Source organism: Heteronotia binoei, chromosome 14 (genome assembly GCF_032191835.1).
Source record: "Heteronotia binoei isolate CCM8104 ecotype False Entrance Well chromosome 14, APGP_CSIRO_Hbin_v1, whole genome shotgun sequence".
Lineage (NCBI taxonomy): Eukaryota > Metazoa > Chordata > Lepidosauria > Squamata > Gekkonidae > Heteronotia > Heteronotia binoei.
In genome coordinates this window covers 63,670,797-63,687,815 of record NC_083236.1, presented here as the reverse complement: position 1 = coordinate 63,687,815, position 17,019 = coordinate 63,670,797, and the positions used below count along the sequence as shown (strand labels likewise).

At 46.1% G+C, this 17,019-nt stretch overlaps 1 protein-coding gene across 1 annotated transcript in view; it reads left to right on the top strand.

The window, feature by feature from the left end:
• MLYCD (malonyl-CoA decarboxylase) overlaps window positions 1-16,248 on the top strand; it is a 33,335-nt gene extending 17,087 nt beyond the window's left edge. The window contains exons 4-5 of the mRNA XM_060254326.1: window positions 69-218; window positions 15,649-16,248. Of these exons, the coding sequence (XP_060110309.1) occupies window positions 69-218; window positions 15,649-16,182 (684 nt within the window). The 3' untranslated portion in view covers window positions 16,183-16,248. The remainder of the gene's footprint in view (window positions 1-68; window positions 219-15,648) is intronic.
• Window positions 16,249-17,019: the final 771 nt, after the last annotated feature.

Below are 17,019 nucleotides of genomic sequence, written 5' to 3'. Positions count from 1 at the left end.
TTATGGAACGTGAAGCTACCGGCTTTGGCCGGTGATCACCATTACTAATTCTCTCGATCATCTTCCAGGGCATAGTGAAAGAGATTCCTTCCCAAGAAGCGGAGAATCTGAACAAAATCAATACGGCCATTTTCTACTCCATCAGCTTGACTCAGCAGGGCCTGCAGGGTGTAGAACTGGGGACATACCTCATCAAGCGAGTTGTTAAGGAACTTCAGGTAGGTGGGAAAGCGTTACTTGCATTGCCTCAGTTCTTTCCATGATTGGGGGGCGGTGCGGAGCCGGTATCACAGGGCATCCTTGAATTATCTGAGCATGCAAGTTGTATGCATGGGCATGCCTGCATGCTTGGAAACACTAATGGATGGTCTGAGTATGTGGGTTGTATGCAGAAGCTGCGCACACAGAGCTTGCCCAGTATTTGTTAAGGACAGATGAAGATGCTAACATAAGAGAAGCCATGTTGGATCAGACCAATGATCCATCCAGTCCAACACTCCGTGTCACACAGTGGCCAAAAACCCAGCCACCATCAGGAGGTCTACCAGTGGGGCCAGGACACTAGAAGCCCTCTCACTGTTGCCACCCCTCCAAGTACCAAGAATACAGAGCATCACTGCCCCAGAAAGAGAGTTCCATCAAAATGCTGTGGCTAATAGCCACTGATGGACCATGATGGACGCTTATGCATGTTTGTGGCCCTGTTAATCGAAAATATTATTTGCTACAGTTGATTTTTCCCCGATCGCCTTCTCACTGTCCATTATCTTATAGCTTAAGACATTTTGTGTCTTTTTGCTTTAAGAAAAAAACAGCCAAAAAAATTTGCCTGGCATGGATTCATTCATTCATTCATTTTCATTCATTCATTCGGATTTATATCCTGCCGTCCCTGCAAGCAGACTCAGGGTGGCTAACAACCATTATGGCCATAAAACACAGAATCGTAAAACAATAATAATACTAACAATATTTAATTTATATCCCGCCCTCCCCACCAAAGCAGGCTCAGGGCAGCTCACAACATAATATAAAATACAAAGATTACATAATAAAACAACAATTACAACATTATACAATTTCCTTAAAATTCCCTTAAAACCATATAATTAAAACCAACAATTTCATGCGATCGTACTCGGTGCTACATTTTCAAAAATAATGGTTAAGTTCTTGTGTAAATTTACACTTGTTTAAAGAAAGTTGGGTTCACTGGAGAGAAATATTCTTTCATTTGTTTATTTTGGTATTTGTGCGTGCATGTGAGTGTGTATGTCCACCTGAAGTCATGGCGACCTGGTGACTGACCCCCACTGGGGGCCTGGAGGATATTCAAAGAGGTGGCTGAGTAAAACCTTCCGCAGCCTTCTGACTTCTGGTATTGCAAGGAGGTCTCCCATCCAAGTACTTGCCAAAGTTGACTCTACTTAGCTTGCAAAAAATATTCTTGTTTGTTTTGGAGGAAAGGCTGTGATTTGCAGTAGTGCTTTTGTGGTCTAGTTTTTGGGTAGTGGAACAGCCCCGTGGCGCAGAGTGGTAAAGCTGCAGTACTGCAGTCCAAGCTCTCTGCTTACAACCTGAGTTCGATCTCGATAGAAGCTGGGTTCAGGTAGCCGGCTCCAGGTTGATTCAGCCTTCCATCCTTCCGAGATCGGTAAAATGAGTACCCAGCTTGCTGGGGGAAAGTGTAGATGACTGGGGAAGGCAATGGCAAACCACCCTGTAAAAAGTCTCCTGTGAAAACGTTGTGATGTGACATCTGTCACCTCAGAGTCACAAACAACAGGTGCTTGCACAGGGGTCTACCTTTACCTTTCTTTTCGGTAGTAAGCTCATTTCCATACCATGTTCCTTCAGATTATAAGTGACGAGTTGGCTGAATGATTGCATGAAAATACTTTCTGCACATAGGAAAACTGGAGAATGCAGGGCTAGACGTCTTCATCCAGACACCCACTTCTCCTATATACAGGGTGTTTTTTGTTTTGTTTTGTTGTAAATAGGAAGGATAATATAATCTTATGACCACTTCCCTTCCACCCACTTGCATTACGAAGTGATACAGTCTCCATGAGGAGGTTCACTTCTTTATCTGTTTGTGTGAATTGAGCCCCTCGCAACAATTTCTAAGGTGATTTATACCTAAGGTTACTCCAGATGTTGCCTCTACGGGATTGGTAATTTGCTTGTCAATCAATACAACCAACCAAGCAGAATTACTTAGGATCATATGTTCTTTACTGGGCTTCATGGTTTACGCTAAGAAACTCTGTTGCGGTGATATTATGGCATTATGGGGCACAGTCTAACAAGAGGCCCCTTGAAAAGGCACTAAGAAGATATAGTTGACAGTAGAAAGACCTGGAAATGAAACACTTAATTTTTGGGGGGTGGGGGGGGGGTAACTTGACACATACAAGTAACTTGTTGCTTTAAAATTACACTGTATGAATTGAGTGGGGAGCTAAGAAACTCGTGAGCAGGGTGGATTTGATTTAAATCAAATTATGATTTAAATCACTAGTCAGTAAGACTTGATTTAAATCATAGTTTTTTGCATAAAGACTCTCTTTTACAGCCTGCTGCCATTATAGGTTTTCTCCTCCAGGGAAAGAATAATGTGATAAACCTCGGGTTATACACACAAAAGATCCAAAGTTTGGTGGAGTATTCTGCTCAAAAAGCTTCACTTTAATTTTTACTGCTTGCCCATCCCTCCTCACATTTAAGTTTCTTCTTGTGCAGATATATTCCACTCCAAGCAATCTTTTTCTATTCATTGAACTTTTTGAAACTTAGCACTTAAGCTAAACACTTAGGACTATGATTCTGTGTACATAGGTTTGTAGAACGATGAGATTAAGGTCCTTTTCTCAACTCTGTTCATTTTATAACATTTTTGCCGTGTAGAAGAGGAGCGTGGTCTCTGCAAACACAAATTACAGTTTTCAGAACTGCAGAACCAAGCATCTGTGTTCTGTGTGAATACCTTGTAGACAGAGAAATTGCCCAGTAATCTTACAGAAACTTCTGGAAGAGCGTGACGTTGCGAATGGTTTAATAGAATTTATACCAAAAAATTTAAACATTGCATGACTACATAGCCTTATGCTTCAAAATTAAAAACTCATCCTTATTTCACGATGGAATAACCTTTGGATGATAATATATTTTCCTCAAAAAGCGTTTTATTTAAAAAATCCGATTTAAATTTAAAAAAAATCCGATTTTTTTGATTATTTTTTTTAAATTATTGATTTTTATCCACCCTGCTTGTGAGGGAGGGGAAATCCTACCCACACGGCGGTCTCTGCCCGTCTTGCCCACCTGATAGAAGCATCCGCTGTCCTCCTGGCTGCCTCATCTCCCCCTGCTCGCTTGCTGTGCCGCTCGCATAGTTTGTCTTCCTGCCCAGTGGCAACGCCTCTCTTGGCTTCCCCACCACCTCTGCCCACAGCTGGCTTGCGCGTTTGTGGTGCCACCCCCATCTTCTCGCCCTCTCATTTGTCTGGCGGTGGTGACTCTCTGCCACCCTGCTGCTGCCCCATTCGCTTCCACCACTCGCTCACCCACCTCCCTTGCTCGCTCGCTTCCCTACTTGAGCGGTGATGCCTCTCTCAGCTTCCCCACTGTCCCCTTCCTCATAATGGCTGCCAAGTTCTTGCAGTGTAGTATTGTGAGATCTCAGATGTCCCTTCCCCCCTTTAAGCTAAGGTTAAGAGTTTGTGTTTTTTTAAGTCCATTTTTTTCAATCTCAGATTTTTCTGTAAACTCAGGTTTCCCCCCTCCAAGTTTGTAGAACTATCTCTTTTGTGGCCCTTTTGTGTAGGTTTTTTGATCTGCGCCTGCGGCCATGTTGAAAATTGAGTGTATGTAGTTCTGCTCACGACCTGCAAGCTGGTTCTGGTAGCCGGCTCCAGGTTGACTCAGCCTTCCATCCTTCCAAGGTGGGTAAAATGAGTACCCAGCTTGCTGTGGGGGAAGTGTAGATAACTGGGGAAGGCAATGGCATACCACCCCGTAAAAAGTGTGCCGTGAAAACGTGAAAGCAACGTCACCCCAGAGTCGGAAACGACTGGTGCTCGCACAGGGGACTGCCTTTACCTTTTAGTTCTGTGGTTCAGTTACCTTTGTTGGCATTAAAGGAGAGAGAAAATAGAGAGAGAGAAATAGATGTGCACACATACGCATACAAACATGCCAACATGAGTCAAGAGAAAAGAACGCTCTAAAAGGGTCTAAAAACTGTACAGAAATAAGTCAGAAGTCAATTTGTCTAATACAGATTTAAATTACAATACATTACTGCATATGAGAAGAGCAGCCTGCAAAAACTTTGCCACAGCATCAGTTGCGTTCCCATCTTTGTTGTTTAATAGGTACATCCAGGCCTTGAATTCAGCAGTTCACAGGAGCACAGCTCCTGAACCTTTCTGAGGGTTCCTCCTTTTCCTCTCCACCTACCTTGTTCATTGAATAGTAGGTGCAGCTGCATAACAATCCCTGGATTAGAAGAGTGGGCAGCCAGCCACCAGGATCTTTGCCACGCCTCCAGCAGCCCTCATTATCCCCTGGAGAAGCCCCACATCACCCTTTCTCCACTTCTTATGTGGTTTTGGGCAGCTGGTGGCTTGCTGGCCTTTTGACTGTGGAGCCCTAGCCGAGGAGAGCCCCAGGTGAGAGAGGCCTGCTTGGGCTGGCTGGATCTCTAGCCAGCCCAAGCAGGCCTCATAGGAACATAAGAGAAGCCATGTTGGATCAGGCCAATGGCCCATCCAGTCCAACACTCTGTGTCACAGAAGAGAAGCCCTGTTGGATCAGGCCAATGGCCCATCCAGTCCAACACTCTGTGTCACACAGTGGCCAAAATACACACACACACACACACACTGTGGCTAATAGCCACTGATGGACCTCTGCTCCATATTTTTATCTAACCCCCTCTTGAAGCTGGCTATGCTTGTAGCCGCCGCCACCTCCTGTGGCAGTGAATTCCACATGTTAATCACCCTTTGGGTGAAGAAGTGCTTCCTTTTATCCGTTTAGGCCTCGGTTGGTCAGGACTCTCCATTCTTGCATTGGGTCGCTTTTGGCTGGTGGGGGCGCAGCTAATGAGCTCCACCACCTATTTTTCTACAAAATGACCCCTGGATACAGCAGTTTATATGAATCGGGAAGCTCTAAGATACTGTGAAGAATTAACGATAAAATGCTGCGTCAACTATTAACATAATAACAGCATTCTAGTAACACACGAGACACCGTTTCGGTGGCCCCACTTGCACAAGGGCATAGCCTGCTAGCAAAAGGTGTACCGTTAAATCTCCCGGTTAAAATCGCTGAAGGGAGGGCATCGAACCTAGCAAGAGAAAAGATTCTGCGTAACGCTGGAGTCTGAAGTGGGTAAAAGCAGCTAGCAGGAAGGCCCACCGTGGACAAGATCCCATGACTAAGAGGGGATCACGTTTTGTTGGCTGCATCGTGCAGTTCAGATAGCTCTACCTCAAATCTGTCCTTTATTGTTCGCATTGCCTCTAATTCTGAAAGGAAGATAAGAGATTCCAAGGAAATGTTCCGCGTTCTTAGTTTGTTTTCAATATTGACCAGCCACGGGGAAATACGTGTGCCAAAGATGACCCACCTTTTATTCGGTTGTGTGAATCTCTGTGACACTGCATTGAAGGTCACCGGCTTGTACAAATAGTTTGTGTGCTGTACTTTCGGTGCAGGTGAAAGAAGAAACGTGGGAGGTTTTTAGCCACTAAACACTGTGACCCTATTTAAGGCAGATAACTTAAGAGCTCATCTTATTAAAAGTGCCGCTTGCTCATTTAAATATCAAACTGAATTGCTTGGTACTGCTCCATTTCCTGGGGTTCATTCTCATAGATATTAATGCGTTGTAATACATTTCTCATGGTTGGATCTGAAATATCCTTTGGGGAATAAACAATGCATGAGAAAATAAGATATATCATTATTTGCTTTGTTTTCTCTCATCTATTTGATTAATTCCAAATCACTTAATTTCAAGCTTCTGTAACTTTTAATTTCCCAAGAAAAAGAACATGTTAAATTATTGCCATTGTGGCTGTATCTGAATGTGGAGGGGAGAGATGTTTCGAGCTGTCTGGATTGCAGCGGTGGCAAATTTTAACTGTTTAAGGAGCTCAGAGCTGCGTTTCAACTTCCAGTATTTATAATGGATCTTCAGTAACATTAAGAAGGGGGGGGGGGAAAGAATGACTTGGGGGGAGGAGTTATGTGATGAATTGGACATTCAGCTTTTTTGCTGTTTTGTTTCTTGTAACTTATCTAAATTCTCTCTGTGCGTGGGCAGGGATTTTTATGAACCCACCTTCAGCCTGGGAGGGAAAAGCGAGGTATGAATATTTAAGTGAATAAATGCAGTGGCTCAGAATCCTAGAGAACCCAGTCCTCGTTGTTATTAGGCTTCATTTATAGTCCGCCAGAGGGACCGTTGTTTAGATTCAGTACAAAATGATGGATTATCGCCTTGCTAAGGTTTGGGGCCAGCTTTTCGCTTTGTGGCACACTTTCTGCTTTGATACCAAAAATAGCTCCACTTTCTGCCATAGTCATTGGAAACGAAGCGGCGGGGAGCTTTGGTTTGTACTTGGATGAGAGACCACCAATGAAGTCTAAGGTTACTGTGCAGGGGCAGGCAACGGCAAATCACCTTTGTTTTGAAAACCATAGGGCAGGGGCCTCCAACCCCCGGGCCGTGGACCGGTTCCGGTCCATGGTCTGTTAGCAATTGGGCTGTGAGTTGTATAATTATATCATTATACAGTCCTGCCTTCTACTCCAGATCTCAGAGTGGCTCACAATCTCCTTTATCTTCCTCCCCCACAATGGACACCCTGTGAAGTAGGTGGGGCTGAGAGAGCTCTTAAAGCAGCTACCCTTTCAAGGGCAGCTCTGCCAGAGCGATGGCTAATCCATGGCCGTTCCAGCAGCTGCAAGTGGAGGAATGGGGAATCATACCCAGTTGTCCCAGATAAGAGTCTGCACGCTTAACCACCACACCAAAATAAAGTGCACAATCGTATCATCCCAACCCCAACCCCGGTCTGTGGAGAAATTGTCTTCCACAAAACCGGTCCCTGGTGCTAAAAAGGTTGGGGACTGCCACCCTAGGGGGTTACTGTAAGTCAGCTACATCTTGGCAGAAAAAGAAAGGGGGGAAAAATCCCTACCCTTGGAACAAGCAATGTTACTATATTCGCCTCCCAGAAATTTGAGAAGTTGCATAAGAGCTGAGAGAGTCACAGATGTCTTACCAAGGAATGGCACCTTTGGCCTACTTAAGTTTTGGCCTCTTTCTTCCAATTCTCTTCCCTTTAACTACTTGCAAGTTCTTGTATGGGCCCATGCCCTTGCTGTGTTGTACCCTAGATGGCAGAAAACAAAGAGCATTTAAAAATACGTCCACCTGCAGCAGTTTCCAGTGTTGCATTCTCGGGACTATTGTGCTGTTGTTTGTGTCCGTTTGCAGTCACGTACTGTAGAGGAAATGTCAAAAGCTAGACGAGATCTGTGGAAATGTGGAAGTATATCCTTAGAATCATAGAGCTGGAAGGGATCTCCAGGGTCATCTAGTCCAACTCCCTGCACAATGCAGGAAATTCGCAAGTATCTCTCCCAGAAGGTGGCAAAAAGTAGGCAGTTTGAATACTTTGTCTTGATTCAGTTCCTAGACGGTTTCTTTTGTACCAAGTTGGTCTCAGGCTGTAAAAGGAACTGCTACCTGTCCCCTGCCCCCCCACCACACACTTTAAGTGAAGATGGCCAGCTGTCTTTGTTCCTTCATCGGTGTTTACCTTCATTTATCAGGCAGCCGGCTCAAGGTTGACTCAACCTTCTATCCTTCCAAGGTCAGTCAAATGAGTACCCAGCTTGCTAGGGGGGAAAGCGTAGATGACTGGGGAAGGCAGCGGCAAACCACCCCATTAAAAAGCCTGCCAAGAAAACACAGTGATGTGACGTCACCCCATGGGTCAGTAACGACTCGGTGCTTGCGCTGGGGACTACCTTTATCTTTTTATCCCAGCATGGCACTGGAGCATGTGAATGCCATTGCAGTTGCAGAAACAGCATATCTGCTGTTGGGCTTCATAAGGGTATGCGTGAAATGCCTAAACCACGGACGGTGCCCAGGGCTGGGGAGCATGCAGTCATCTTTGAAATTAGATTTTTGTGCAGCAGCCAACCTCAGCTTGGCTCCGCTTCTCTTCCCAGACAAGACAAGAATGACCAAAAAAACCCCTTAGTTAACCTTTCACTACGTCCTGCAAAGGGCACTCTGGTCCACGGGCGCTTCTGCTACAATACTTTTTGGCCTTTTATGACACCTTTAGCACCCTGGCTTCATAATCTGCACCTCATTGCCGTGCAAGGTTAAAAAAAAAAAGTAACAAGGGACCTTGAACGAGAGCTTTCCTTTCTCAGTTTGGTGTAGTGTAGTGGTGTAGAGCCAGTTTGGTGTAGTGGTGAAGTGTGCGGACTCTTATCTGGGAGAACCGGGTTTGATTCCCCACTCCTCCACTTGCACCTGCTGAAATGGCCTTGGGTCAGCCATAGCTCTGGCAGAGGTTGTCCTTGAAAGGGCAGCTGCTGTGAGAGCCCTCTCAGCCCCACCCACCTCACAGGGTGTCTGTTGTGGGGGAGGAAGGTAAAAGAGATTGTGAGCCGTTCTGAAACTCTTCGGAGTGGAGGGCGGGATATAAATCCAATATCTTCATCTACCTCACAGGGGGTCTGTTGTGGGGGGGGGGAGGGAAAGGAGATTGTGAGCCGCTCTGAGACTCTTCGGAGTGGAGAGCGGGATATAAATCCAATATCTTCATCTACCTCACAGGGTGTCTGTTGTGGGGGAGGAAGGGAAAGGAGATTGTGAGCCGCTCTGAGACTCTTCGGAGTGGAGGGCGGGATATAAATCCAATATCTTCATCTACCTCACAGGGTGTCTGTTGTGGGGGAGGAAGGGAAAGGAGATTGTGAGCCGCTCTGAGACTCTTCGGAGTGGAGGGCAGGATATAGATCCAATATCTTCATCTACCTCACAGGGTGCCTGTTGTGGGGGAGGAAGGTAAAGGAGATTGTGAGCCGCTCTGAGACTCTTCGGAGTGGAGGGCGGGATATAAATCCAATATCTTCATCTACCTCACAGGGTGTCTGTTGTGGGGGAGGAAGGTAAAGGAGGTTGTGAGCCGCTCTGAGACTCTTTGGAGTGGAGGGCGGGATATAAATCCAATATCTTCATGTACCTCACAGGATGTCTGCTGTGCGGGCCCTCTCCAGCCCCACCCACCTCACAGGGTGTCTGTTGTGGGGGAGGAAGGTAAAGAAGATTGTGAGCCGCTCTGAGACTCTTCGGAGTGGAGGGCAGGATATAAATCCAATATCTTCATCTACCTCACAGGGTGTCTGTTGTGGGGGAGGAAGGGAAAGGAGATTGTGAGCCGCTCTGAGACTCTTCGGAGTGGAGGGCGGGATATAAATCCAATATCTTCATCTACCTCACAGGGTGTCTGTTGTGGGGGAGGAAGGGAAAGGAGATTGTGAGCCGCTCTGAGACTCTTCGGAGTGGAGGGCAGGATATAGATCCAATATCTTCATCTACCTCACAGGGTGCCTGTTGTGGGGGAGGAAGGTAAAGGAGGTTGTGAGCCGCTCTGAGACTCTTCGGAGTGGAGGGCGGGATATAAATCCAATATCTTCATCTACCTCACAGGGTGCCTGTTGTGGGGGAGGAAGGTAAAGGAGGTTGTGAGCCGCTCTGAGACTCTTCGGAGTGGAGGGCGGGATATAAATCCAATATCTTCATGTACCTCACAGGATGTCTGCTGTGCGAGCCCTCTCCAGCCCCACCCACCTCACAGGGTGTCTGTTGTGGGGGAGGAAGGTAAAGAAGATTGTGAGCCGCTCTGAGACTCTTCGGAGTGGAGGGCAGGATATAAATCCAATATCTTCTTCTTCTTCTTCATGAGGCTGCTGACGCTGTCTTGATCCTTGACGCCCAGGATAACTTCCCGACTCCAGCTTTGTTTTTTTTCTGGGTGAAATATGGGGGGCAGAGCTTCCATTCCCCTCCCGGCTTGGCTTAATGTGGTGCACCAAGAGTTTTAGATGAGTCACCGATAACAGAAGAGACTCTGCAGTCTTCTGCAGCAGCAAAAATGAGCCCAGCATCTGCTTCTTAATGGCGTGTGGGTTTCTGACAAGGAAATAAACATTAACGGATCTCTACCAGGAGCAGCCCGGGAAAGTAGCACATCAATTTAGCCGCAGCATAAATGGCCATGCTTTACTGCATCTATTTATTATTTTCTTCAGGAACTGGCCGCATAAGATAAGCTTCTAAACTCAGCCATTCATCAGATATGAGAAACTACAAAAACTGGGCCGTTTTGTGAAATTTGTCTTGTCATTCCTTAAAATAAAAGCAGCACATGATTAATTTTTTTTTTTTTTTGCGTTCTGTTTCCTTACCCTACCTCAGCCCCTCAGTAGACTTTGCCGCCATATATTATGCCAAGGTCTACTTCTTTGTGTGTGCGGCAAACGACTGAAACACTGTTAGAGGAGGCGGCTGAGAGTTGATGTGATCACCATCTTCAAGTGCTTGAAGGGCCGTCCTATAGAGGATGGGGTGGAATTGTTTTCTATGGCCCCAGAAGGTAGGACCAGAACCAGTGGGCTGAAATTAAATCAGAAGAGTTTCCGGCTCAACATTAGGAAGAACTTCCCGACCATTAGAGCGCGGTTCCTCAGTGGAACAGGCTTCCTCAGGAGGTGGTGGGCTCTCCTTCCTTGGAGGTTTCTGAACAGAGGCTAAGATGGCCATCTGACAGCAACACGGATCCTGTGAATTTAAAGTAAGTAAAGTAAAGTAAAATTTTATTTGTATCCCGCCCTCCCCCGCCGGAGCAGGCTCAGGGCGGCTAACAACAAAAAAAGATAACAATACATTGATAAAACATTATACTAATGAACATTAATAATAAAACCACTTAATACATTAGTTAAAACAATTAATCTAATACATTAAATTAAACCTAACAATTGATGTAGACGGCGAGTGTTTCTTGTTATGCACTTATTGCTCAGCTGTTCGTGAATGCCAATTTAAAGAGGGCAGTCTTGCAGGCCCTGCGGAACTGGTCAAGGTTCCGCAGGGCCCGCACCTCCTCTGGGAGCTGATTCCAGAGATGTGGGGCCGCGGAAGAAAAGGCCCGTGTGCGGGTGTTCTGGAGTTTAATTTCTTTTGGCCCAGGGGTAGTCAATCTGTTTTTTCCTATCGACCTCAGTGCTCTCTGGGGGAGAGAGGGGGAGATTTGTGAGTTTAGGGGGAGATTTGTGGGGGAATTTAGGGGGAGATTTGTGAGTTTCCTGCATTGTGCAAGGGGGTTGGACTAGATGACCCTGGAGTTACCTTCCAACTCTATGATTCTATTAAAAGTCAAATCGGGACCCAGCAATCCAGGTGTACACCAGACAGAAACTCCTAACGAGCTGAATTTCACAGAACTCAGGAATACTTTGCCTGTAGGCCAAGGAGTGTATTTTTTTTTCCTGTGCTAAGAGCTTTATGTTGTGAATGACTTTGAATTTTGGCTAATGGCAAGCACTGACAAACCTCCAACTTAAGTACAAAGAGAAGGGAATGGTGACAGCTCTTTAATCATCAGTTTGTCTTTTTAGCATCCTTTCCCTTTGTTAGCGATGACAGCCTTTTGGCTTTCTCCCCCACTCCTGTCTTTATGCCTTGTCTGCTCTGGCTCCAGTTTAACTGACAATGCATGTTTCAGAGGAGGAGGGGAAAGTCTGCTCTTTGCAAACCTGTAGTTAGAGATCTGCTTCCAAGGTTTAGTTGCAACTGTGCTGGCGCTTACATCTGAAGCCCTATGTAGACTGGAACCAGGATGCCTTAAGAACTGTGTTCTCCCATTGGAACCGGATCAGTAAGATGGGCATTGTTGTGGATGCTCTGAGGACAGTTTGCGTGGCCTCGAAGAACAGTGCCTTCTCTGTGGTGGCACCTGGTATCTGAAGGAGTGAGCAGTGACTCACAAAAGCTTACACCCTGCCACAGATTTCATTGGTTTTTTAAGGTGCTCCTGGGCTCTTGCTCATTTCTTACTGCTACAGACAGACTAACACGATTACCCATCTTAACTTTGACTCTGGGAATCTTCTCGCAGTTGTACATCTGTCGCCTTTCTTAGTAAGTTTTAGGTACCAGGTAGAAACAGCTTTATTCTTCTAGGCTTTTGAGGAGTGGGTCTTTGACTGTGTGCATGCATGGTTAGTTTTCTTGTTGAAACTGTTGGGAATGTTTATTTTTTTGGAAAGGAAAGGTCCCCTGTGCAAGCGCCAGTCGTTTCCGACTCTGGGGTGACGTCGCTTTCACAACGTTTTCACGGCAGACTTTTTTACGGGGTGGCTTGCCATTGCCTTCCCCAGTCTTTTACACTTTCCCCCCAGCAAGCTGGGGAGTCATTTGACCAACCTCGGAAGGATGGAAGGCTGAGTCAACCTCGAGCCGGCTACCTTGAAAACTCAGCTTCCGCCGGGGATTGAACTCAGGTCGTGAGCAGAGAGTTCAGGCCCGCAGTACTGCCGCTTTACCACTCTGTGCCATGGGGCCACTTTTTTTTTTTTTTTTTTAAGAAAACCTGTAGGTAAACTGAAGCTTTTAAAATTTAATCGCTGGCATTTTTGCTGTGTTAGTGTTTACTACTGATGGGTTTTATGTGTTTTGAGTATGCATGCTTTTTATCCTTGTAAGCCTTGAGAGGGTTACAAGTTGAGAAATGGTGCAGGGTGGAAAACAGGCTTAAATAAATGAGCATAGGAATGGGGTGGAGGAGTATACATGAGCTTGTCCCCGCACTCTGGCTTTGACAATTGGAGTGAATGGAGAGGAAGCAAGGGCCTGCTAGCTAATTTCATGGCCTTGTTAGGTTCTGCCCAGAATGCAGCAGTGATTCATCCCCAGCTCTCTGGTCTCTGCTGCATTCATTTTTAGATTGTGCCGCTCCAGTATTCAGGTCATGAGCACCTTTCCAGTAGCTTGTCATTTTTCAGCCACAAACTTCATGAAAATATGGATGGTGCTTGCCGTATGCTTCTTTGTTCAGCTGAGAAAGGTGTGGATTCTTTAGTTTTGCAGTGCTCCCAGAAATACTGCATTAAGAACCCCGCTACACTTAACTTCGCACACTGGCTCTGATCTGACACTGACTTCGATTAATTCTGGACCTTTTTAGTGAGGTAACCTTTTGAGTTTAATCTGTACCCTTACTCAGGATAATTTTTCAGCATAGTTTTAATTTTAATATTTGTGTAATATTTTGTTTTTAGGTATACAACAAGACACATGATGCAACACGTATGCCCTTGACCAGGACATAAGGCTACAGTATAAGAGGCCTCAATTACATCTCTTACCCTTTGTCCCTTTATTAAACGACTTTCTTTTTGGTCCAGTATTGATTTATTGGAGCCCCGTGGTGCAGAATGGTAAAACTGCAGTACTGCAGTCCGAGCTCTCTGCTCACGACCTGAGTTCAATCCTGGTGGAAGCTGGGTTCAGGTAGCCAGCTCAAGGTTTTCCCCCATCCCCACCTTCCATCCTTCCAAGGTCGATAGAATGAGGACCCAGCTTGCTGGGGGGGGAAAGCGTAGATGACTGGGGAAGGCAATGGCAAACCACCCCATTAAAAAGTCTGCCGTGAAAACGTGATGCGACGTCACCCCAGAGTCGGAAACGACTGGTGCTCGCACAGGGGGCTACCTTTACCTTATTGATTTATTGTGTTTTGTAATATGAGCCAGTATGTGTGCATGGGAAGAAGACCATTTTAGGTCGGAACGCGTCAGGTCAAGTGGTTTCCCATGGCTGTTGTATGATTTTACTAAGTAAGGAGGCTAACGATGAATGGGCCTCTTAATGCTTCTAACTTTCTGTAATAAATACATGTATTTTTGGTTATGATTTTATTTTGGATTCTGCTTTTAATTTTTGGCCCTTAAGTAACCTTTAGGTCCTTAATTCCAGTTTTTAGGTCAGGTTCCCCCCCCCCCCTTCTTTGTTTTTCTTTTCCCAGAAATACTGCATCCTGTAGTTTGCCAGACGCTTGGGGTACACATTTTCAATTGAGAACCACTCGTTTACAGAGTAAACCTGTAGCTTTTCTGTGGCTCTCTGCTGTCACACTTTTCCTCAAGTTCTATTCTTGTTTGCACCAAGGATGCTATTTTTCTGAAATGTTTTCTTTCTCTAACTCTCACAGCCAAAGAGCAGGGAGAATCTCTCTCTGCAAAGGGTGGCACATTTTGTTTCCTGAGGCCGAGCGGCACAGTTGTCACGTTGCCGGGTTTGTGTTGCCAGGAGGAGAAATATTTCTGTTTGCTGCATAAATTTCGTATCACCTGCCTGAAACTTTCAGGGGACTGAGAAAGAATTTGATATCCCTGTATCCTTCGAGTTCCATCTAATATCTGTGGAGGGACGACCGATCACAGCTTTATGCTGTTAAAAAATTACCCTGCTGGGAATTTAATTTACTACCTCCATGTTTGGATCGTGTGAGAGATGAGAGACCGTCAGTGTAAGTGTTTCTCTGCTTGAGCAGACAAGCTTTCAGCGACGTTTTGAAATGCAGTTATGAAAAAAGATGTGGAAGGTGTGCCTTAGCATCATCTCTTGACTAGAGGCATCCTTTTTATTTACTTATTTATTTAAAACATTCTCCCTTACGGAACTCGAGATGGCTTACGGTCTGAATGAAACGATTATCGCAAACACAATATGAATAAAACAGCCGTTATCAAAGCACATAGAGGAGAGGTCTATCCGTGGCTACTAGCCGTGATCACTGAGGAGAACCTCCACGTCTAGAGGCACGAAACCTCTGAATCAAAGAGCCAGGAGCAGGGCTTTTTTGGTATCAGGAACTCCTTTGCATATTAGGCCACACGCCCCTGATGTAGCCAGTCCTCCAAGAGCTAACAGGGCTCTTAGTACAGGGCCTACTGGAAGCTCCAGGAGGATTGGCTACATCAGGGGTGTGTAGCCTAATATGCAAAAGAGTTCCTGCTACAAAAAAAAAAAACCCAGCCAAGGGGCAACGTCAGGGGATGGTCTTGGCCTCTGTGTCCTGTTGTTGGACCTCCAGAGGAACTGGTTGGCTACTTAGGAGACAAGACTAGATAGATCACTGGTCTGATCCAGCAGGGCTCTTATTATGTTTTTTACATTGCAACTTAAAACCTCCAATTAGGGCTGGCAGTAAATTCAAACTAAGTCAAATACAATCCTAAATAAAATTCTCTCCAACTTCCTCCTGAAGGTGAGGGAGCTGAGTGAACCTCCCTGGGGAGGTGGTTTCATAATCATGGGGCTGCTACCAAAAAGACCCTCTCTCATATGCTAATGAAGCCACTTGTCTCAGACTCACTTGTTCTTGCTGATTTAAATGCTGTTTTGATTGCTGTTTTGCAAAAATGTGACATTTGTTCTTACAGTGGGGGGGGGGGAGCTCTTTATTCAGCAGAACCCATAATCAAATATTTGGCTTGCTTTCCCCCACCCCCACCCCTCTAATTTCAAATCTGCAGATGGAATTTCCTCAGCTGAAAGTTTTCTCGACGCTTTCTCCTATTCCGGGCTTCACCAAGTGGCTTATCGGACTCCTTTCCTCGCAATTGAAGGAAGCGGGCCGAAGTGATCCTTTCACAGAGTCAGAGTTCAGGGAAATCTCCAAGATCACGGGGGACCCTGCTGTCGAAGTTCTGAAACGCCTTCTAACAAACAATGAGTGGGTGTGGTCGGAGAGACTGGTGGGGCTGCTGCGACAGCCGCTTCTGCGGTTATGCGCCTGGTACCTTTACGGCGAGAAGCACCGTGGCTACGCGCTCAACCCCGTGGCAAACTTCCATCTCCAAAACGGTGCCGTGTTGTGGCGCCTTAACTGGATGGCGGATACGAGCCCCCGTGGCATCACGGCTTCCTGTGGCATGATGGTCAACTATCGCTATTTTCTGGAAGAGACTGCCCACAACAGCGCCACGTACCTCGGAGCTAAGCAGATCAAGGCCTCCGAACAGATCCTCAGCCTGGTGTCTCAGTTTCAGCAGAACAGCAAGCTTTGAATAAACAAGGCAGCTCTAAGGAGCGAATATCTATTTAATTAAATGGGGGATTCTTTTAAAAAGAAAGCGGGCGCTGCTTATAAAGGAGTAGGATCCCCCCCCCTTCCTCCCTTAATCGCAACAGGGTTCGGTATTGAATTTTCAGGCTGTGTTCTTTGCCTGGTGCGCCTTTTTCCAGCGAGGGAGGGGAAAGAACACAATTCGTCGAAGGGGGTTCTTTCAACAAACAGGTTGGGTAAACTCTTTTTGGTGAAGTGGTGAGCCAGGAGTGACTCCTATGAACTGCGTGTCGTCCCTCGTCTTGCTCACCGGATCAATACCCTTGTTTAATCCTTGTCTTCAAAAGAACTGTGGAACACCTGAGCGCTCTGGCACATTAAACGGGAACGGTAAATCAATAGCGAAGTTGCCTAGATAAAAGGGGACGAGGAAGGGAAGGCTGTTTGTCCAAACGGGCAAACAAAACAGCCTCCCCTCGTACTTCCCCAATAAGATATTTGTTTTACAGACTCTCTCGCGCTGTTCTGCGTTAAAACCTTTTGATCAGGTCATTCATTTGGGCATAGTATGGGAGTCGCTCCCACTGACTTAGTGCTTTGTTCTGCCGGAACGTGGAGAACAAACACCCTGGCGTTCTGCGCAGGCGTATCTGTTTTAGGCTCCGTCGCAAGGGCTCTCAGTGGCCCCGTGGCGCAGAGTGGTAAAGCAGCCTTACTGCAGTACTGTGATCTGAACTCTCTGCTCACGACCTGAGTTCTATCCCAGCGGAAGCTGGTTCAGGTAGCTGGCCCAAGGTTGACTCAGCCTTCCATCCTTCCGAGGTCGGTCAAATGAGTC